This window comes from Carassius auratus, chromosome 3, assembly GCF_003368295.1.
Source record: "Carassius auratus strain Wakin chromosome 3, ASM336829v1, whole genome shotgun sequence".
In the NCBI taxonomy this organism is placed as follows: domain Eukaryota; kingdom Metazoa; phylum Chordata; class Actinopteri; order Cypriniformes; family Cyprinidae; genus Carassius; species Carassius auratus.
Window position 1 is genome coordinate 7,330,829 of NC_039245.1, and position 23,657 is coordinate 7,354,485.

Below are 23,657 nucleotides of genomic sequence, written 5' to 3' on the forward strand. Positions count from 1 at the left end.
ATAAACTCATTTTCTTTTCTTTTATTTGCGTTTGTCAAATACAGGAGGATTCATGTACAGATGAGGGACAGAGAGAGAGACTGAAGCAACTGTACAATATTTACAGAGGAGAGAAATAAGCAAACCTCCAAAATAATATTAACAATAATAATTATCATAGTAAACAACCAACATAAAAAAACAAACAGGAAACACAGACATTTTGCACACTTTAAAACTATTACATCCCTCTGCACTGTCATGTTTTCTTTGAGAAAACGAACAAATACAACTCTTTTTCCGCATTGTCTTTTAAAGAACAGACAGAACGTTTTTTTAATATTTTTTTTTTATTTTAAATAAATTTTTCTTTTGCTCTATTTTTTATTTTATTTTTGACAAAAAAGGAACCACACACTGCTTTGACCCCGCTCTTTTGTCTGCATCCTGTCCGCCTTGTCCTTTAGCTTAGAGGACAGGAAAAATAGGGGGTTATGGGTGGCCTATTTCATGTACATCCTCATAAAACATGAGCATTATTATTCAAAATAATAACAGCAAACAGACCCAGCTTTGGGAGGTAACCATGTATAAATGTCCATGTATAAATAATACAAATCATAATTGTTCATAATACATATTTATATATAAGAGTGTGCATGGAACATAGCATTCAAATCTCACCTCTGCCAAAACACTGCTGACCAGTGAGGTTTTCAACCCTGTTCCCTTTGGCACTATCTTTATTTGTCTCTGTGCAGACAATTGTCTTTACACATTCTCGCTCTTTTTTTTTTTTCATACCGTCTCCCTGTGGCTCCCATCACAGGGAGCTGAAACATAATGAAAGAGAGGAATGAAAGCTTTACAAAAACATGTTTATGCTATAATGCAACAGTTTAAACCACCAGTGGCTCTTACACATTCTGCAAAGAAAAATCTAATTTTCCTGCAACTTGGAGGTGCACCGGTTTTGTTTGAGAGAGGAGTTTCCCCTTTCTCCAAATATTACGTGCTTGGAACATCGACAGCTGAATCTTAAGCCTTGGTGCTGAGCGTCAGCAGTTCAATGAAGGAATTGAACAGTGTCTCTAGCCAGCCCTGGTTGGCCATGCACTGCTGGACCACCTCCTCCTGACCTGGATCCTCCTCCGCTGCCTGTTCTATGCTGTCAGTCTGAGGAGAGAGTAAGAGAAGAGAAAGTTTTTACGGGAAAATACATAGATCCAGTGTTGCATTTCTCAAATAAGCTCATATTTTCCTCATACCTCCTTTTTACAGTGCAAAAAGGTGTGATATTTGTAGTGATGGAGAGAGTGATAGAGACTGTATATTCGACAAGTCTCTGTCGACAGCTTCAGGTCCTGGCAAGCAGAGAGAGATGGGGTTACAATTAAAGAAAGAGAGCTCAGAGATTTAAGCTCAGATGTACTATTGAAATCAGGGTATCTGCAGGATTTTTAAGCTCAAATCTAAGACTTTTTAAGACCTGCACAGATAAAATTAATACCGCATAATACTAATGTCTATGGTAACATTAAACTGTAAAACGACTGTAAAGAGGATGATTCACAGTTTGGACAATTTAAAAAAAAAAGGATTTATAAAATGATACACTTCACATTTTTGCCATTAAAACATTTTTAAGAAAATGGAAAATGAAAATGGAGTCAAAGGTATCAATTATTATATAAATTTAAACAATTATTATCAAGCATTATATTATTGAAATAACAAATATATTTTACTGTTTTAATTGTTTAGATTTTTATAATGCATTATCGTCTTGTCGATCCACCAGTTCACATTTACCACTCATGGTTAACCCATAAAAACGGGTTGATTTTCACACCGGTCTGAACAAATACAGCAGACTGGATTATTGAAAATACAAATTCATTCTCTGCCAGCAGGAGGCGCTTTCGGAACGGCAGAAATACAGCGGTAACGGCAGTAAACAAAGCAGCACAGCAGTGACTTTGAAACTTACAGCTCTCATGTTTAATCAACAAAATCACCTTTTGAATTTTAATCGCCACATTAAGCCGTATCACAATTCTCGTCTTTCCGTCCCCAATTTTAAGACCCCCTAAATTCTTAATAAAGACTTTCTTGTACCATTTAAGAAATTTTATGACATTAATTTTAAGAGACTTTTTAAAGACCCTGCCGGAAAGCCTGATTTGAAATACATTGACCCCAAAAAGCTTTTGAACACTTAAAGGGAAAGTTCACAAAAGAACCTGTATGACTTTCTTTTGTCTGTGGAGAACAAAAATAAGATATGTTGCAGTGTTTTTACCATGAAAGTCAAACTGACTTTAATTTTATGGGCAAAAATAGTTCTCAAAATATCTTCTTGTTCTTCATTGCATTATATAACAAAACATCAAATCAGTTGTCAAATCAATGTTTAAACAAATGGTCCAGAGAACACAGGTTTAGTTCATCAAATTAATGATGTTAAATCAACTAATAATTTAAAAACCACAATTAAAAAAATCGTGAGTATGTAATGTCTTTCTTTCAAATAAAAACAGTCTGGTTCAATATTTCATTACATAATGCAATAGGGGTAGTAAATCGAACAATTCGTTATGGCACAATCTGAAATCGATTCTCTTAGCCAGCAATAAATTATTTGCACATACCTCAAGAAATGCTATGATACGATTACAATTTGATTAGATTTAGAACCCTGGGATTAATCCAGAAATATTTTTTTACAACAACCAGTTACATTTTATTAACTAAAAAAAGTCATCTAATGCATCTTAATAATTTATAAAAACATCTATTTGAGATACATACATTAAGATTTTTTTTATGCATTGCACCAATGTATCATATAGTTACTCTTTTGATTGATGCATCAATCCATATTGATTATACCTGTTTAATTTAACAACATATATATTTATTTTTACGTATGGCTGAAGTTCCCAAATACTTCTTGTGGTTTCTTATTGGAGCGATTAACTATGTAAGTGAGAAACAATTGTGTGCACAACATGCCTGCTGTTTGGGAAGGCTCCTTTTGACTCTGTTGAGGGTTTTGCGGTTGTAACTCTCACCACCCAGGTGCACTTTAACTGCTCCAGAGTCTAGGGGGTCTGCTGCCATTTGAGGGAACATGTGCAGTGCCTCCTTCAGAATGGGAAAGGAGGGAGAGTGAGAGACTGCCAGACATGTTCTTCAGAGAAAACACATCAAGAAGTCTTATCAAGAGGAACAGCATTTGCGTATCACTGAAAGCCAGTGTCACCTGATGCTGCACACTCATGGTGACCCTTCTCAACAGCCTTCGTTTCTGTTCGTTGAGGATACAGTCAATCTTTCTCATGGGTGGGAGATAAAGCTCATCTGAGGACAAAAGGGGAGGAGCCAGTGAGAAATTAGTTGTTAAATTTAAAAATACCATTAGTTTAGATTCAAATTTACATTACTTGTTTAATGAAAAAGTATCTTATGCACATGAAGTCTGCATTATCAACACTGAAAATGCTTGTTACTTAATATTTTTGTGGAAATGTTTTTTATTCACCCCACCCAATCCTCCACACATGCACTTTGTATGTAACCTAAAGATGTACGCTCACCGTTGGTGTCCTCAAGAGCTTGGATCATGTCTGGGTCCAGAGCAGTGCTGACCAGCATCTCTACGTAACTGCGGAACATCTCTCTCATGGCACGACTGTTTATTCCACTGCGTGTGGATACTGAGGATACAACAGATGCAAAACACATGAAAAAAAAAAAATAAAACACAAAAAGGTACACACCAAAAAGTGCTCTCTTCCTCTATATATAAAAACTTAGCTTTGGCTCCACAAAACAGGAAATGCAAAATTAACTAAATTCAGTGTCCATCATGGCATACAGTGTGCTGGTTTATACAGATTGTTTGTGTGTGTGTGTATATATATATATATATATATATATATATATATATATATATATATATATATATATATATATATATATATATATATTTCAAATAAATGTAGTGTTTTACACTTTATACTTATCAAAGAATCCTAGAAAAAAAATGTAGCAGTTTCCACAAAATAAATCAAGAAATGTTTCACCAAAATTCTTTCTGAATGATCATGTGACCCTGAAGACTGGAATAATGACTGCTGGAAATTCAGCTTTGCCATCACAGAAATAAATTACATTTTAAAACATATTACAAAAGAAAACAGGTTTTTAAAATGCAATGGTATTTCAAAATATTTTTACTGTATTTCAATAAAAGCATAAGAGACCTCTTTCAAAAGCATTTAAGTCTTACTACTCCAAACTTTTGAATAGCTGTGTACAGTGCAGTTACATGGACTGAAGCTGCTGATAGTTTTGAGTATTTCTGCAAAACCACACTCAAATGGACACACATGGTATACTGCACACAAATAAGTACCCATACACACCTTCATCCTCACTGGGTGGATCAGGGGAGGAGTCGGAGTCAGAGGAAGAGGGCATTTCTTTAAGCCACTTCTTCCTCTTTTTAGGAGGAGGTTCTGCCTTTACTTTCACAGGCCGGCTCCTCGTCCTGTCAACCCTCTTCTCCTCTTTGACCCTCCCGCGCTCCACAACTGCTGTCCTCCTCTCCAGCTTCTCTTGAGTTTGTCGCTCTTGGAGCTTCTTTTCCTTCTCTCGCTCTTTCTCCCTCTCCTTCTCTCGTTGTTTTTCCCTTTCCTTGTCTTTCTCCCTTTCTCTTTGCATCTCTCTTTCCCTCTCTCTCTCCTTCTCCCTTTCTCTCTCACGTTGTTTTTCTCTTTCCCTTTCTTTTTGTTTCTCTTTTTCCCTTTCTTTTTGTCTCTCCCTCTCTTTTTGCTTTTCAAGTTCTCTCTCCCTTAACTTCTCTCTCTCCTTTTCTCTCCTAGATCTCTCGATCTGTTCCCTCTCTCGTTCTCGTTCCCTTTCCTTTTCTCTTTCTCTCTCTTTCTCCTTTTCTTTTTCCCTTTGTTCCCGTTGCTCTTTCTCCCGTTGCCTCTCTCTCTCTTTCTCTCTATCCTCTCGTTCCATGCGAGGTGGAGTCAGGCTGCGTACAGGTAGTGGCTTAGGAAGAGACTGGCGTCTGGTAGAAAGAAAAGGCATTCATCTTAGCAATGACAATATACTGAATAAATTGAAAGTTCACCTAAAAAAATCTGCCATGATTTACTCAACCTTGCATAATTTTTTTTTTCTGAGGAATGCCTTTTCCACACAATGAAAGTGAATTCATAGGGAGGTATTTCTGTTAAGATTTAAGCCTAAGCCACAGGTCAGCAACATCAAATGCCATTAGTTCGCACATATCTCAAGATCAATTATCATAACGCAAATATTTTATTTGAGAGGTGCAGAATTTAAAAAGATTATCAATTAATAAATACTTAAATTGTGTTGCTTTCAGTCATGTACAATCAAACCTTGTTGTTTGATTGTACATGACTGAATGTAGCACATGAGTCAGATGGACTATATTTCTGGTGCCTTTTTAGTGTTTTTTGTTTTCTTTTGAATGCTTGATAGACATAGCACCACAGTGAACTGTTTTATTAAACAAGCTGTATGAAGAGTTTTCAATAATTCTGTGCTCCATGGAAAAAGCAACAAGATTTAGGTTTTGAAAGCATGTGGTTAAGCAAACATCACAGAATTCTTTGATGAACAGTAACTACTCTATTAACTTCAATTTAGTGCAGGACAACAGTAGCTCCAGAAGTGCATTTAGGGTGAAATTACCTCAGTGTGAGACTGGGCCGATGCCAAGGTTTCCGCGAGCACACTCGGACATAATCCTTTTTATTCACATTTTCCAAGAATTTGACATATAATCGCTGATAACGCATCTTTGCATCTCCAAAGTAGCCCAAATACTGCCAAAGAGGGACAGAGGACAGATAGCATGAGTTTAAGGAGGTGGTGTAGTGTCACTATTTTTATGCAAGCCATCTAATGCATGCTATCAATGTTTATCAATTACAAAAACACACTCACATTACTGGTGGCATAAAACTGACGCTGTCCATCTTTGATTTCAGGAGCGAATTTCTGCAGCAGAGCTTTCTGGACCCTCCATATCGGAGGAGGCTCTCGTCCTGTCTGCAGCGCCAGCTGAGAAAAGCCATGAGAATTGAGCAGCATTAAATAAAAATTCATTTTTCATATTCTATTTTGCAAATGCATATTATAGATCTCATTGCTAACGATTCATCCATTAAAGTTTAATTTTAATGTTTAATTAAATTGACATAAATTGACCTTCCATAGAAACGACAGACTTCTCACTGATGTATTGCAGATTTTTCCAATCATATAATCTGCTTACCCTGCCTTTCCACAATCAACTTTAAGCGGTTATTTTTGACTACAAAAACCACTTCTCAATTAAAACAACAAGAAAATACACATTACATTCATATAGCCTAAACAGATTAGTCTATGTGGAAATTTATTTAATTATTTCTAAGCCTTAACTGGTGCAAAATACAGTGCATCACAGACCACATCAGGTCATCTGTAATGTATCTGCTTGTTTTACACTCCTTGGCCACCAGGTGTTATTGTGAGCAAATGAACCCTTGAGAAATCAATGAATCCTTTTTTTGAACCACTTGGTTGAAAGCTTCAATACTTCATGAGGCTTCATCTCGCCATCACTACTGCAGACTGCAGTTCTATGTTGGACATGTCAGTCAAATGGCCTCATGGCCGGGCCTTGACCAATGAAAGCTGCCGCTTCGTGAGACTACCCCGCCCCCAACCCCTGACACAAGCGGTTCTTACTTCTAGACCTGCAAAGTTTTGGTGCTACTTACAAACCACTTTTCCTGGTTCAGAGCTGGTGCTTTGGGTGTGGAAAGTCAAAGAACCGATATGAAACTAGGCTCTGGCTCTAAACCAGCACTCAAACTTTCTTGATGGAAAAGGAGTATGGGAGCAGGGTTGGAGAGCTCTGCGATAGACAGTATTAAGTCACCCAACTTTTATTTATTTTCTGATAATCTGTTTCACTCGGATGTATGTCACACTACGGAAGAAAACTATTATCACTACTTCTGTTTAATTGCGACTTCAAATATTAAAAGGATAGTCCACCCAAAAATGACAATTCTTTCACCATTTACTCACCCTCATGTTGTTCCATGTATGACATTCTTTTGAAAGCGTAATGCAAAAAAAGACCATTTAAAGAATGTTGGCAACCAAAACAATTTTAGTTCCCACTGACTTCAAATACAATGTTTGACCATACAATAGACATCAAAAGGACTCAGTTCGGTTACCAGCATTCATCAAATTATCTTCTTTTATGTTCCACAGAAGAATTTGAGTCATACAGGACTAGAATGACAGTATTATAATTTTTGGGTGAATCCCTAAAAACATCTAAATATTAATTGTACACACTGAAAACTACAAAAACAAAAAAAGCAAGAAAGGGATATTTACCTTAAGAGTACCAATATCTTCAGTGCGCACCACAAATTCATCCCTCTCTCTGAAGATCCCCTCCCCCCCACTCTCGCTGTCATCATCCTCACTCTCTCCTGCGATGGCTGCGTTGGACTGTTTCTTAGCCAGGTGCAGTGAAGTGATCTGAGGCGTCGGGGCATCTTCGGGGGTGGGGGGTGTGCCCGGGGAGGGCTGGGGAAGCTCTTCAGGAGGAGGTGGGGAGGGGGATGGTGGGGGTGTAGCAGAGGGGGGCAATGTTGGCGGAGGCGGGGAGGGAGAGGGGAGAGCAGGTGGAGAAGGGCTGGGAGGGAGGGAATTATGCAGTGGTGGCTGTTGCTGCTGTAGATTCTCCTCCTCTTCTTGAGATGGGAGAGGGGAGGGGAGAGACAGAGGAGGAGGAGGCAGAGGAGAAGGGGAGGAGGAGGTCGGGGGAGAAGGAGAAAGAGATGGGGGAGAAGGGGGAGCAGGCGGAGGCTCAGATGGAGGTCCTAAAACAAGGGATACAGTTGAGAAAAGAAGGAAGAATTTATATTTCATTGATTTTAATATTTGACTGTAGACATGTTAATATACTCACCATCAACCTTGGGAGCACCCAGCATTTCATACTCAGGCTCTTCTTCTTCTTCTTCCTGCTTGCGCTCCTCTGTCCTTATTTGATCAACTTCCTCCTTCTCACTTCTGTCTTCTTCCAACTCCTCTCCTTCCTCCTCACATTCAGTCTGTCTGTCTTCTTCCTGATTTATTTGTTGATGTTCCTCCTGCACAGGTTCTTCCTGTTCCTCGTCTTTGCTTGGGACATGTGCCTCCTCCTGCAGGTTGGGCTGTGAGAGCGAATCCAGTTCCTGTGATGTGTTAATTTCTGTCTCATCTTCGGTGTGTACATGTGGAACAGACTCAGGTTGTGGGGGTGGTGAGGGTGTGTTAAGAGACACAGTCTGTGGAGTGGGTGGCGATGGTGTAGGAGGAGGTGGAACAGCAGAGAGACTGTGAGGTGTGTCATAGAGGGCAGAAATGGCTGATGAGATGCTCTTCTGCAGGTCCTGGTTTTTACTGACTGAGTCTTCCTCGTCTGAGGAGAATGACGGCAGGGTCTCTAGGTTTCTCTTGAGCTCCTCGTCAAGTCTTTTACAGGGGGATGGACAGTTACTGAGGCCCAGGCTTCCATCGCCCTCGTTGTCTCCGAAGTGGGGAGGTGGAGGAGGCGGTGGTTGTGGAGATAATGGGTGAATGCCTCCCTTTACTGAAGAGGAATCTGTGGAAGTGCATCCGTCGACAGGTGGAGCATCAGTGCCGGGCTGCTTCTTCCCCGTTTTCAAAAAATCCAGAAAGGAAGATATGAAACCCGACTTTAGCTCTGAAGATTTCTCCTCCGTCTGTGAGCGAGAGGTGCAGAGTAATGAAAGGGGCAGAAGATGGCACAATACAAGCAATGAGTGCAAGTAGCATGGGAATGTACACAGAAGGCAAATAAAGGAAAAAGAAAGAACAACCAGAAAACAGCTTATAAATAAATGACAATAATTAACATCATAAATTGCATAATCACTGTAGTCCCACTCTCTTATGCTTGGTGTGTCTAGAAGGAGGAAAAACACCTTACTGAACAGCAGGGTGGTTGATGATGGTTACTATGAATCAGTAACCTTAGCAACAGCCACCCTAGCAACAGCGCTCTCCCTTTCTTTTATTGCATTTTTTAAGAACTCAGTCATCATGGCCTGCCAATCATCTTAGTCTATGTACTCTGCTCCCTCTAGTGGCAAAGTGCATACACTGAGAACAATGCTTCCCCAGTAAAATAACTGTGAAAGAAACCCAAAATGTATTTTAATGCATAATTTAGTAATGTGTCTTTTGGTCAAAATATGAGCGGTTAATGGTCTCCTTGTCAAATAACACCTGGAAAATGGATATAGAATAAGAATAAATTGAAGTCTTACTGTGCCTGAAAGCTTCTGCATGGTGGCCCAGGCCTCTGGGGTCATATGGTCATCTATGTCTCCCTCCCAGGACATCTGCAGATACATAAATCATAAACATTGCACATACATGTAAGGAAATTGCAAATATCTATACATAACACCCTGGCTCTTCCACCCTTCTTTCATGAGGCTACTTGTTGCTGAGGCAACAGAGGACATTTCATAAGAGCAATTTAAACATATGGAGGAGGGCATAACTTGATTAAGTCTGTAAAATGTTGTTGAGTTATTGAATCTTCATGCTTTGAAACATGGTTTTGGTCTGACAACATCTCGTAATGTTACAGCAGATGTTTACTTTTCCCATTTAGAACAAAATATTTGTGACTTTGACATGTATAGTTTTCAAATTATGTCAAACCATTTCATCATCATTTAGATTTTTCTGTATTTGGAAAGATCCTTCTTAGGTTGTTGATCATCTACTCATTGTGAGCTTGGTCTCAGCTCAGTAATTGACATTCCTTTTGCATTTGCATAAATCACAACTGATTTCACATGCTGCTTCCCACCAATCCCTTCTACTGTTGTCTATCAGTGCTGTGCCCGGCTAACAAAAAGGACTATTAATATGCTTGATAATTCAATTTGCAAGCACCCTAAAAACTTTAGAAATAAAGAAATAAAAAAAGTTATAACTAAAACTAAAATAAAAAAAGTTTTAACTAAAATGAACTAATTTAGTAGAGCATTTTACTTTGGTAAAATGAATCTATCACAGCTGCCAACACAGCCTAGCAAGTCACAAAATATCTATATGCACCTCCTCGATTAAACTTTGCTCTAAATCTCCAGGTCATTTGAGGACACCAAAAGGACCCAATATGAACTAGGACTTTGTTAGTTATGTTTTTGGACAAAAAAAGTGAATTCTGATTTTATGGTGTATCTTTATGCTAATTTTTGAAAGACACCAAACTATCTTTCTAAAGATTACGAAAGAGATCACAGAACTGGCATTTGCTCTGCATTTTACATAGAACATCTGGAGTTATTTAAACATTTTCTGTTAACATTTTTGCAAGATGAGACTCACCTCTTGGGGTTTCTGCTTCATCTTTTCCTGACCACAGCTCATATCATTTCTGTTCATGTCAATTCTGTTCATGTCCACACTGGTAGTGGGCCCTGGACTCAAACCAAGTGATGGTGCAGAACCTACTGAACCATCAGACAAAACTGGATCTATACTAGACAGGGAATCTGTCCTCAGTAGGGAGTCAGACGAATGTATGGAAGGAATAGGGAGCTTAATCTGGGAGGAAAACAATTAAGCAATTACTATATTTAAGTATTTACAAAAACATGTATTACTTGAATCAATACATGCTTATACACTTGTTAGTTTGATTGATCCATCATTCCCACAAACATAATTCTTTCAATTGGTGCAAATTGTAACCATTTACTTACTTTGATTGGTTTGATGGGTTCCTGGTATTGTTGCTGAGGCTGATGCTGTGCAAGTTGTTGAAGGTGTTGCTGTTGATGGTGTTGGTGAAGTTGTTGTACATGTAGGTGCTGCTGTTGATGCATATGTTGTGGTTGGTGCTGCTGCTGTAGATGATGCATGTGCTGTTGTAACTGTGGTTGATGATGGAGGTGAGGTGCTTGTTGTTGGTAGTTCTGCCCCTTGTTCACGTCTCTGTGTATTTCTATCATTTGATCATCTTTCCTTCCACGTCCTCTTCCTCGACCACGGCCCCTTCTACTCTCTCCACCAGGTCCAATCATGTTCCTGCAATAGGGAGGCTCAGGAAGAGGCCGAATACGTGGCCTACCCCTGGGTCTTGGTGGACCCTCACGTTTAGGTTTGGTGGGTTTCCTCCCCCTTTTCTTTGGACCATCTTGTGGGAGCAGCTGTGGAGGAGGTCCAAGGGATGGGTAACCGGAGGAGTGACAGAAATCTAAATCACCCATCAAAGGGCTTAAACTACCAACTCCTGAACCACTTCCAGACTTTCTGCAACTAGAAACAAGATCAGGAAGCAAGTCTGGCAGACGTCTGCTGTTTAAGCGGATGTCAGCTGGAACATCTGCTTTATCCTCATCATCCTCAAATTCGTATTCTTGAGCAAAGTTCTTCTTAGTCTGTGATTGGGCATTAGGCTCTTTTCGCTGTTTAAGGAGGTGAAAAGAGCTTGTTTTTAAAAGTTTTTTAGGTCTAGATGAACAAAAGATTGGTGAGGTGAGTCCCCCTGTGCCAGGACCACTACCTACACCCGCAGAGCCCATCATTTTGTTTCCAGTTCCATCTACTACGTGTCCTGTGCTGCTCATCCTAAGGCCTGGGCCCTGAGACTGAATTAAGCCTAGTTGTTCTGTGTTTACAGTGGATGGGAGTTCATGCGATTTCAAGGGCTCCAGATCTAAGTGCATAGTACCATTGCCAGATTCAGATAGACTGTGACAATACTGCCCATAACCCTGATCACCATGGTGACTCATCATGTCATATGCACCTCCTCCACCACCTGTAGCTTTAACTGCATCCATTCCATCTTGTACTGTTCCACGTGTCTCTGGCACACCATCCTGACCTCCTTGTCCTGCACTTCCACCACCTCCAGCACAACTGGCCTTGTAGTCCTCAGAGCAGAACATATCCTCCATACCTGGAAAAAAGGAACGATCCTCATCTTGGAGAAGTGAATCTGGGAAACAAATAGATGTCAGTGGCATAAACCGTTGTTGCTGGTCTTGGCTCTGACCCTGGTTCTGGGCTGTTTTTCCCACAGGGCTACCAGTGTTATATTGATGCTCTTTGAGCTGATCCAGCTGTGGCTCTTGTTCCCTTGACTGGGCTTGGGGCTGTGGAGGTCCAGAAGCTGGTTGCATGTGGTGAGGGTGCTGGTGAGGATGCTGATGGTGAGAGTGTGCCTGCGGCTGATGGTGGGCATGAGGGGGTGGATGGTGTGAGGCCATATGGTGCAAATGAGAGGGGGTTGACATGCTTAGATCTGACTCAGACAAGAAATCATGAAGCTCTGCTGCTGGTTGTTGAGGGTGGTGGGACTGATGGTGTGAGGACATCCTATGTTGTTGCTGTTGTCTGTGATGATCAGTACTGCCCCCATCTCCTGCACCAACTCTATCAGAGGGGCATGGCCCTTCTCTGCTATTTGTTCTAGAGAGAGATCTCTCTAGCATGTCTAGTGGTGAAACAGAATTCTGACTTGACTGACTTTGGTTTCTCTGAGCCTCACGTCCATAGTGGACCTCCATAGTTTGGGACTGGAGCTGGAGTTGAAGTTGAGAGGCCTGTGGCTGAGTGTCTACTCCTCCAGAGCCATTAGTACCTAATCCCCCAGTTGGTCTAATCATGGCTTGTTGAGTCATTGAGTGTTGTTGTTGTTGTGAAGGAGTCTGTTTACTGTCCATCTTGTTTCGAGTGGTATGCGAAAGGACAGACTGGAGAAGGTGAGCTTGGGAGGTTTGCTGAGATGGGTCGGGTGGAGAATCCATTAGTCCAAGGGAGGACTGCGTCTGTCGCTGCTGCAAGTCTGGAGTCTTTCGTAGGTAGGGTAATTCTGAAGGATCCTGAGCTTTCTTAAGATCTATATGTGAGTGGGACATTGAATGGGGATGAGGGTGCTGTGAATGCTGAGAGAGTGATGGGTGAGGAGTGTGATGTTGATGTGTTTGATGACTATAAGGGTCTCCTCTGCCATAGTGGACCACTGATCCAAGGGAGTCATGTTGGCCATGAGAATGAGTATGTGACAAAGAATCAACTGCACTTCGGGCACCATTTGCACCAGCTCCAGCAAGCACTCTATCAGCCTTAGTCTGTTGCTGTTTTTTCAGAGACATCTCCAACTGGTTTTCTAAACCCGTGCCTGGGCCACAAGAGCCAGCAGCAGCCACATTGTTGGTGGTATTATTAGTCCGAATGACACTCTGTAGATGATAACGTTCTTCAGAGGTCTTGTTTAGTTCATAAGCAGAGAGAGACTTTCCTCCATCCCTGCTCTGGGAAATGGACTGGGACTGCGGTTGTTGTGAGGCTACTTGCTGAGCTTGTTGAGAATGATGCTGGGAGGGATTTGGTGCTGGACTCTGTGAGTGCAGTAAGTGCTGAATCAAAAAGTCATCCTCATCTTCTTCCTCCTCTTGAGATCTTTCTACCCCAAGCATATCAGTATCAGACTTAGATTTTGGCGGCGTTGTATGATAAGACTGTGTTTGCTGGGGTGGCACCCTTGTGTCTGAGTATCCTTGTGGGGAAGCCAGGAATGCTGGGGAAAGAACTGAGGATAGGTACTTGTTGCCCCCATTTCCTCCAGGTGATTGTGCAGGGCGAGTTGGGGCAGGGGAGTGCAGACCAGGGCGGACTATTCCAGAATTACTTGAGGGTGACGGGCTGGAATCTGGGAGGTGGTATGATCCTCCTCCACTTCCTACACTTCCACTACCACCACCTGAACCACCCCCCACACTTCCTGAACTACCTGCTCCAGATCCGGTGGTACTGCTCGTTGTACCGGTACCACCTCCAGACACCATTAGGGCAGGTGAATGTCCTGTACCACCATAACCCAGTGAGGGACTTCCTGCCCCACCAAGAGATGGTGGCAAAGATCCATATCCTGAATCAGAGCCATAGACCACCTCAGCTGAAAATGAGCGTCCTGTAGTTCCAAGACTTCCATAGGCTTTTCCTGTCCCCCCAAGACTGGAACCAAGATCCTGAGCCTGCGGAGAACTGAATCCCCCATATGGCTGGGGCAAGTGAGAGGTGGGTGGCTGGCTTGGTGAATATGACTGTTGCTGTGGTGGGGTTTGACCAGGAAGCCCAGCAGTTGGCTTGACAGGAGCAACTGGAGAGCCATATGTAGACAGGCAAGGTTTGGATGGCTGCTGCTGTGCAGAAGAGGATGACACAGTTGGAGGAGGAGGTGGTGGGGGTTGCGGTGCTGATTGGGGTGGTGGTTGCTGCCTTGAGGGTGCAGAGGAGGTACTGGATGAGACATTAGGATTAGAGGCAGAGGAGGAAGAAGAGGAAGTGGAAGAAGCTGAAGGAGGAGTGTGAGGGGTTCGAGATGAGGACGAGCCAGAGGAAGAGTAGCCACTACTTGAACTGGAACTCTTTCCAGTTTTCCCAATACCACCACCCGAACCAGCTGAGGAGGAGACTGAGGAGGAAGTGTATGGGGGCTGGATAATAGGACGATACACCTGTTCTGATCTGGGAGAGGGTTTGGGGTCAGATGATGGACTCTGCTCACCCAGTGGGCTACAGTTTATGGAGGAGCCATGCCGATGATGGGGTATTTGCTGGTATCCTGATGCACCACAACTAAGATAGTGTTGTAGGGGATGAGGTGCAGAAGAGGATAGTTGAGACTGTCCAGGAGAAGGTCTCTGGTAGTGCTTGATCACACTGTCTTGCCTGGGAATGGCTCTTTCCTGGGACTGTGGTGGTTGAGGGGGTGCAGAAGAAAAAACAGAGGAACTGTATAGCTGAGAGGACTGATCCTGCAGCTGTGAGGACAGCAGGTTAAACTGAGGTGGTAAATGGCGTGTTGAGGAGGATGCAGGTGTTTGTGGTGGAGGAGCACCAGTGGGATCTTGTGGCCCTCTATATGAAGCAGACCCACTCTGTGAAGACAGAAGACGGTCAAAGCCAAGACTTGACTGGGTGGGTGTTTTAATGTGTAGTAAAGGATCATGTGGTGACAGGAGACCATTGGAAGTAGGACTGAAGGTAGGTGTGTCCTGCAGAGATAATGATGGGGTCACTCCAGGGAAGGAGCGCCCTGAGAAGGATGCAGGGTGCTGATATGCCGACAGAGCAGAAGAAGAGGGAAATGAGCCAGAGCCAGGTAGTGCACCAGAAATGAAAAGCTCTGCAGGGGCTGGAGTATGCATTGCTACAGCAACAGAGAGAGAAATGAAAGGGAAAAAAATGATTCAGCAGTTAATAAGGTAATTCTCTATCTTTATTTCATGACATATTTCTGTGTTTATAATTAGATAATTCTACATTCAATAACTCACAATACTAACCAGTTTGCCAGGTGGGGGTACGAAATTGGGAGAGAAGGGAAGAGGCAGAGGGGGGTGGCTGAGCACCTCGGGATTCCAAAGCAGAGATCAAGTTCATAACTGAAGCATCTGGTCCTGAGGGACTGGCATGATGTAGTCCAGTATCAAACAAGCCTGAGAGCCCTGCAAAATACGATTATTAAGACAATGTCTAACACCTGCTCAGAGGATGTCTTTTTCTATCATCTCAACATCAAGGTACACAATGAATACAGTGTTGAATGCAGATGTCAGTACAGTATTAAATTAAAGCAGTTTATGAAGAAATACATTTTTATGTGCTGTCACAAAATTATACTCAAACAAGCTTTATGAAACAACATCTGTAATTTTCCAGTAATTAATTACATAATTTTGTAGACTTTACCTAAGCTCCTTCCTGTGCCCCATGCTCCAGCTTGTCCAGTAGTGCCTGGATGATGATTTGTTGCATATCCTTGCAAGGGGTGTGGTGTGGCATAAGGTTGACGGTGGAGGAGTTCTGAGTCTGGATGGGAGGATCTGGAGCTCCCATAAACCAAACTGAAAAACAGAGGATTCAAAAAGAGGTAACTGACAGAAGGAATGGTACAGAAACAGACACAATAACAGAGTAATTGTTTGCATACATTCTTATGCATTACATGTCATTTGGGCATCTGACACAGCCTCCCCAGTTCTTTAATTCGTCAAAACATAATACATACATCAGAGAAGTACGTTTACATGGTAAATGGTTAAGTAGTGCATAAACATTCTATTTTATATAAAAAAATGAATAAAATCTATTTAAAAGTTTTAAAATAAAAGGAAATTAATTGTAAAGGTTATAAAAACATAAATATTCATACATTTGCATAATAACAAATTAACAAATAATGTGATTGTTTTAATATTTACAAATTATTAAGCACACACATTAACTCCCAGTAATATGTTGCTATATATTTAGTTACATAATGGAGAGAAAACAAGTACTTGGAAGGAATTGTGATTATACCATTGTTTTGGTTCACTGTTTGTTAGTTATTTAATATGGGCTTTGTAAAGTACCTTTAAATTAAGAGAACACAAATATCTTTGATCAGTTTTAAAACAGAGGGGAAAAAATTACATTCTACTAATATATTTAATTAAATAATCACTAATTATTTTATTTTCTAATTAACCCAATTCATGTACAATCCAACTATGATATCCAACTATGTTTTTTTTAACTTGCTCAAACTGCTTGATGCGTAGTTAAAAAAAAAAAAATCATGGTTGGAAGACATAGTTGTATTGTACATTAATTGGGCTAATTATAAAATAAAATAATCAATGATTATTTAATTAGATAAATTAGTAGAATGTAATATTTCCCCCTTTGTTTTAAAATTGATAAAAGATACTTGTGTTCTCTTAACTTAAAAGTAATTTTGGAGGACTAGAACAAACAATAACTCACTGTATTGTATCAAGCATCAGTTGTGTGACATTGGGATGGATTTCATTGTTCCCCCTCTGTTCAGACAGTGAAAAAGTCTGTTGGTCTCTATACTCATACTAAATCCCTGTATAGAGTATCAGTTGATCCAGCTTGGCATTATCCCTCTCACACCACAGCCACACACAAAGATTAGCTCTTTAATCAGCCTACTCACTTCCACATCCTCCTTCTCCCAAAAAGCATGCAGGATCTGATTTTGACAGACATCAATACATATTATCAGCATTCTCAATATTGCCTCCTCTATCAATAAATTAGGGAAATATGCTGACTAATCAATATACAACTTCTGAATGACAAAACAAGATCATTTTCTAATTTCTAATAACATTTACCACTCCCGATGTGCAATGATACAGAGTGTAGCCCAGCATTCTGATTGGACACTCTGCCTGTTGCCAGCCAATCAACTGACTTTTGCAGTCTTTGCAGACTGTCTCTGTTGTCCGCTTTCATAGAGACTGGCCAGTTCAGTTGACAATGGCAGTTAGGATGTTGCTGAGGTAAGACACAGAGCGCTCATTGATAAAAGCTCTCCACTGACTGAATTGCCTTGGTAACCCCCTCCCCTCCCTCCTCAATGGGCTCTTAGTGTGAGTATACTGCTCAGTTAGTCTAGATCCCTCTCACTCTGAGACCAGAGTGGGAAGCCACAGACACCACATACTGAGTGAGCGCGTGGTGAGGGGGTGGGTGTCATTCAACAGAAGCAGTGGAGTGGATCAGAAAATCTATTTTAAAACCTATAAAAGAAATTTATTCATTTTCGAGTGTAGTATTCAAAGAATTACCTAAAAAAAATCTGTACAACATATAAGCACAGCATCTCGTTACATACTTCCCAACAGAATGCAAGAATAGATTTATATTGTCATTCTCCATTAAATAGACTCCTGGGTTCAATATAGTCACATGTCTCCCAAAAGACCCTAATAAATGTGACAAAGACAACTGATGTCCATCCTGAGGGGGTTCCATCTGGAAGCATGTCCATCTCTTTTAAAAACACCCTCATCTTGGAGGCACAAGACTCGCGTAATTAACTGGATAAAGGCTCTAATGAACTGGGTTAAACATTTAAATGCATGAGCAAAAGCACATATCCCAGCTGCCAACTGCTTCACTGATTGTACCTCTGGCATAATACAGTGCCATGACAAGAGTACCCTTATGATGTTTTGATACATTACTGCTACTGTTTGATAATGATTCTTTAGTGGAAACGTTTCAGGTTATACAGAACAAGGCAAGCATTGTAGATAAGCCGAGTCACTGCTTTATAAAATATCAGAGACATAGTACCATTCAAAAGTGACACATTGAGAAGGACTTTGAAAGAAAATGTTAGACATAGCATCAAGTTATGGACTGGATATGAATAGTCATTAAAAAAAATTAATTACATATGAGGAACCCTGACAAGCAGATGTTTCTCCTGCAACTGAATGTCTTATCTTAAATAATTAATGCATCATAGCATCAGTACTCTCTCTTCAAATGTGAGTATTCGTGTATTCTGTGCAACCAAAGGAAGCAGTTTCACTTCTAGGTAATGTGAGGTTTGATGGGAATTACACCGTTACTGGGTCTTAAAGGAACACTCCACAGGATCTCCGGGTCTGGCAGTAGCACTTTTAGCTTAGCTTAGCATAGATCATTGAATCTGATTAGACTGTTAGCATCTGGCACAAAGTTATTGCCTGAAAAAATTGTTTCAGTACCTGAAAATAATCCCCAGCAACACCGCAACAACACAAACTAGCTGGGGACTATTTTCAGGTGCTGCGTAATATCACTGCGCCTGCTGCATCTATGGTATGGCAGCAAAGATCCGTGATTATTACGCCAAAATGAGAATATAGTTCCTAGCCATATCGGTTAGAAAATCGCAACTTTTCATTTTCCGTCGGTCTTAGTACACAACATAACTACAGAAAAGTCAAGTTTTAAATAACAAAAATGTAGAAACTCTTTGGTCAGTTTTGAACGAGATGCTTACGGTCTAATCAGATTTAATGATCGATGCTAAGCTAAGCTAAAAGTGCTACCGCCAGACCTGGATGTTGGCTGAATGGATTCTAAAACAGTAAAACACAACTGTTTAACTCTAGGGGAATTGGAAAATGAGCCTTTTTTTTTTAAGTGAAGTGTTCCTTTAATCCCCAAAAGGCAGCTCAAAGATGATCAGGGAATAGATGCTGAACTTCACAAGAATTAGCTAAACCGAAGGACATTGTGCAAACAGTGGGGTTCCAAAAAATGAGACAACTTAGTGGGTCTATTTTGCTTTTAAATAAATATGCTTTTATTACAAATTAGGGTATATCATCAGCATAACAATGAGTGACAAGTTACATTATATGCATATTATTTATTTTATTCAATATTGCAGTGTTTATTACAAATGATTTATCCATGCACATCTTTTTTAAATGAATGTGCACTCATAATTTGTCATAATAAACATGAACTTTTTCTTACCCTCCCCCCACAACAGCATCTCTTCTCTGATCACGTGTGCATAGGTGTGAGGGCTATAATTCCTAACTCCTGTAACCTGTCACTCACCTGAGATAGCAGCAGTTAGCAAACGACAATGACCAACAATCCAATCAATTACATCTTTCTCTTTCGAGAAGCCATTTCACTTGGATATAAATCTCACAACACAGAAGAGAAGATGGTTTCTGTTTCATGACGACTTTTAAAAAAGCAGGGCTGAGCAAAAGTTTGTGCAAAACCTGAGTCATGTTATCATGATAAAGGAAATCTTCATACAATTCCCACTGCCAATGTCACAAATTATCTTATTTGATTAGTGACCTGCAAATACATTACTATGTTTTAATATTATATTTAATTGATACTACAGTAAAAACTGAGGGACTCAATTTAATTTAATATATAAAAAATGTATATATACATTTGGATCACACTGCAGACATTTTACATCCAATAATTTCTTCCTCTCCGTCTCTCTTCTTTCACTTTTTTTCCATCATGCGGTCTCACACCTTCAGTCAATCAATTCATCCTGCTAAACCTCTCACCTCCTGCCATTGTGTCTGTTCTTGAGCTGATTAAGTATAATTTGACAATGAAGTGAAAAAGAATAACAGAGGTGAAACGTGAAAAATAAATAAACAATGGAAAGAAAGCGGGAAAAAAACAAAACAAAGAGAAGGGTTATATTAGAAAGCTTGATTGAATCCACTGTACAAGACCACTGTTCCTAATTACAGGCAGTGATACAACACAGTCCCCCAACAGGTGCAAAATGTTTACAGCCTGATGGGGAGCTCAGTCATGGCCATTAATCTCCATTAGAACCATGCAGAGGTGTGTGGTGGATGTACACTGCCCTGAGAAGGACAGAGGGCCCGGTGAACCTGGCCATCACTGAGTATGCCTTTGTCATCTTCCTAACCAAGATGTAGTGTGCAGGAGTCTTGCTAAGCAACAGTGCTATCATTTGTGTGTGTGTGTGTGTGTGTGTGTGTGTGTTTGTTTATTCTCATTTAATATTAACACATGCAACAACATTTCTGAACATAAGAACCAATATTGCCGAATGTGGTGTCCTACACAGACCCCAATGTAATTTTGTTTCATTTTATGCTAATTTAACACTTGATGGTGTTTCATCATAGCATAATGGCTATGCTTCCAATGACCCAAAGCAGCAGTCCCACTATCTAATATTCATTCAAAAGCAGAAGCAATTTTTGGAAAACCAAAAGAGAGAAGATTCAATACAAAAGCATTTCATTTCATTTTGTTTTATTCGGCAGATGCTTTTCAGCCTCTGCATCGGCAGCACTGATGCTTGTCCATCATTATAAGGCTGAACTTCTCATTAAGATTCTGGATTCTATCAATCTGCCCGAATCTACAGAGATGCTCTCGAGTCAGAAACACAATATGAAAGATTCCGACAGAAAATAGAACAATTCCTCTTCAGACTTGCTAAGAGTCAGCCAGAGAGATACTGGGATGCATTCTCACAGAATTATGGGGGAATGTTACGTGTTAGAAAACTCAGCATTTGTGGTCCTTTTATAGGAGCCTGAATAGAATTCCTCATACATACACAAATCTAGGGATGACTGCTTAAAATAATTGCACTATTGGTGTCCCGTCATGTAATAAAAAAAGAGGAGCCACTCCAAATGTTACAGTGCACAAATAATGAGACTTCTTGACACATTATGAAAAAAAAAATAAATACAAATAAAATAGGCACCAGAACCTGTATGCATCTGTGGAAAAAAGATGAATTACAACCTATGATGATTAATTATATTTTTTTCAAGTGACAAGAAGTCTGCAAAGACAACGAATAGTAGCACAGATTCCACCAAAATTATCATAATTCAAATGTCTCAACATTTCACTTTCCGTTACCATAGAACATAGTATGCTGAAAGTGTACGACTGTCTCTATACATGCAACGCGAGACACAAGAATGATTGCACGCGCGCTCTGTAATCTACTAAGATTGATTTGGTTGTCACGGCGACTGATAACGTACACAGCCGCGCGCCTTTGAACTGTAAGTAGGCCGCGAAAATAGTGGAGCACGACACAGGCCCGTTTCAGGGTAGTAACAGAATAATTAATCGGTATTTTAATATTACAATGCAACACTTCCTAAACGTATCAACCCTTTTGAGCAAGCCTAATTTTTCCTGCAAAGATTTAATGGCCAGTCAATATAAAATCAGGTCATTGTATTATTCAACCATTTCCTCCAAATCGCTGTTGATATTTAAAAAAGAAAAATTTGCAGTAAGTATTTATTAGTTTCCTTTTCTGTTGTTAAGTTGCAGATACGTTTGCAGTGCGTCTTACGTTTATGTTTACAGTGTGCACGTCCCGGTCACGCTGTAATTTCACTGAGGAACACTACACACTATTTGGTACGTTGCCAAGTGACTAGTAAAAAGACAGTATCCTCAACAACAGACGTGGTATTTCTCCGTTAGAGAGTGACGATAGCCTGTGCAAAGTTTTGGGTTATATAATTTTTTTTAAATTATGCGATGTCGTATGGTAGTAAATATACTATTAATCATTATGGTTGTTCATATTGACTTTAATATATAGCCAGTCTTTTCTTGTGACGTGTAACTGAATACATGTTGACTTCAGGAACTTCACCTCGGTTTTTAACGTTCGCATTTTTCTCTGATTTAACACAAAATTTATATTTCGATAATAATCCCTGGTTCATTTTACAGGCACAATACGTGTTACCTACAGAGATCAGCAACATACAGTAGCTATCGACCATTTCATCCCCAAATATATGTGATTGCATGTAATTAGTTGCCTCCAGAATAACGCTTTGTCAACGTGCATTTTGTGCCACGCATTACTTACTACGCATAATTAGCGTGTATTTAAGTACTGCGTGCAATGTCCGGTTTAGTGCGCCTCTGAGGCAGAAGGTTTAATTTTTCATTTTTGATAATACGCTAGCAAGCTAGCTAGCAACATAATCCCATCCCCCCTCTTTTCGCCCTCTCCCCCTTTTCTGTCTCAGTCTACCTTCCGTATCACGCAGTAACTCTCAATCGCATTCCTTGCATTTTCAAGACACCCCCTCCTCCCTCAGAAATGACAATACTGATGGCTGTACGTGGAGCCAGTGACAATATAATGCATGGACGTGAATGAACACAGCACCGCGAGCGAGAGTGGGAGCATGCATTGCATTGCGTCCGTGCGTCCGTCGGCATGGGTATTGTTACAGCCAGCTAAGCATATTTATGCATCCGGCGTATGGAAGTGAACTTGCACGGGCGCCTTACCTTGCCTTCGCCGACCTCTCGTAACTCCATCCCGCTCCAGCGCCCAGATCACCGAATCCTGTGCCAGGATAATTTCTATCCATTAAAGAAGAGACAACGGATGTAGATGGAAAGATAGACGGGGGAAGGGGAGGGAGGTATTTCCTAAATTCTAACACACTATCTCTCCCCGTGTCCTTTCCTCTGCGTTCAGTGAATGTTTATCTCTCCTGTTTCACAAGCAAGTCCTCAAGAATAGGACCAGCACAGAGGGGGAGAGGAATGGAGGGAGGAGAAGGAGGAGGGGGAGATGGAGGATACAGAGGAGGGGAGGAGGAGGAGGGAGGGGGTGAAGTATTACACCAACCACCGCCACCACAAAAAATCCGGTTTCTTCCTCCCCTCCCCTCTTTTGCCCTCATATATATCTCGATGCCTATTGTCCTTCGTAGCAGAAACAGTAACGCGCTGATGCTCTACATGTCTAGTTCTGATGCCATTGCTTGTTACACCCGAGATGTACGACACGTGCTTGATTGTACCCCATGTCCTTTCAGTTGTTTTCGTACTGCATTGCCATATAAAGGTGAGACACCAGGTCTCTATAAATAGTAGTCAACCGAGCGCGCATTTTTTCCAGGTGTTGCGCCCCAAATATTTACATTATGGATAAATACACGGGATGGTACACCCTCGTCAAAAACAGAGTGACTTGTTGTTGTGCCTAGGTTCATTTAAATCCTTAAAGTTTACAAGAATAATACAAGGGGCTAATGTAATGCTTCACTGCCTCACATAAAGGCTACAGTGCCCGGGTTAAAAAATGCTATTTTCAGGTATTCAGCCAAGAAGACGCCATTTTTATGAGTGGACTAACAGGCCCGCGCGCGCAACACACACACACACACACACACCACAGGCCTCCCCCTCTCGCT

The 23,657-nt window shown here is 40.8% G+C and overlaps 1 protein-coding gene across 2 annotated transcripts; it reads right to left on the bottom strand.

The window, feature by feature from the left end:
- Positions 1–7: 7 nt before the first annotated feature.
- Positions 8–23,097, bottom strand: LOC113045694 (proline-rich protein 12-like). Of its 2 annotated transcripts, XM_026206280.1 has the most exons (16): positions 22,744–23,097; positions 15,829–15,983; positions 15,423–15,584; positions 10,827–15,286; positions 10,450–10,668; positions 9,372–9,446; positions 8,006–8,804; positions 7,426–7,916; positions 5,971–6,087; positions 5,716–5,849; positions 4,410–5,062; positions 3,579–3,698; positions 3,245–3,342; positions 2,995–3,126; positions 1,248–1,343; positions 8–1,155 (listed from the first exon to the last, which is right to left on the bottom strand). In XM_026206280.1, exons 1-16 carry the CDS (start codon positions 22,824–22,826, stop codon positions 1,018–1,020), a joined length of 7,932 nt encoding a protein of 2,643 aa, XP_026062065.1. In that variant the 5' UTR covers positions 22,827–23,097; the 3' UTR covers positions 8–1,017. The 2 variants fall into 2 exon arrangements, with proteins under 2 accessions (XP_026062065.1, XP_026062073.1); XM_026206288.1 differs by lacking the exons at positions 15,423–15,584; positions 15,829–15,983; positions 22,744–23,097 and having other exon boundaries at positions 10,827–15,014; positions 15,101–15,221.
- Positions 23,098–23,657: the final 560 nt, after the last annotated feature.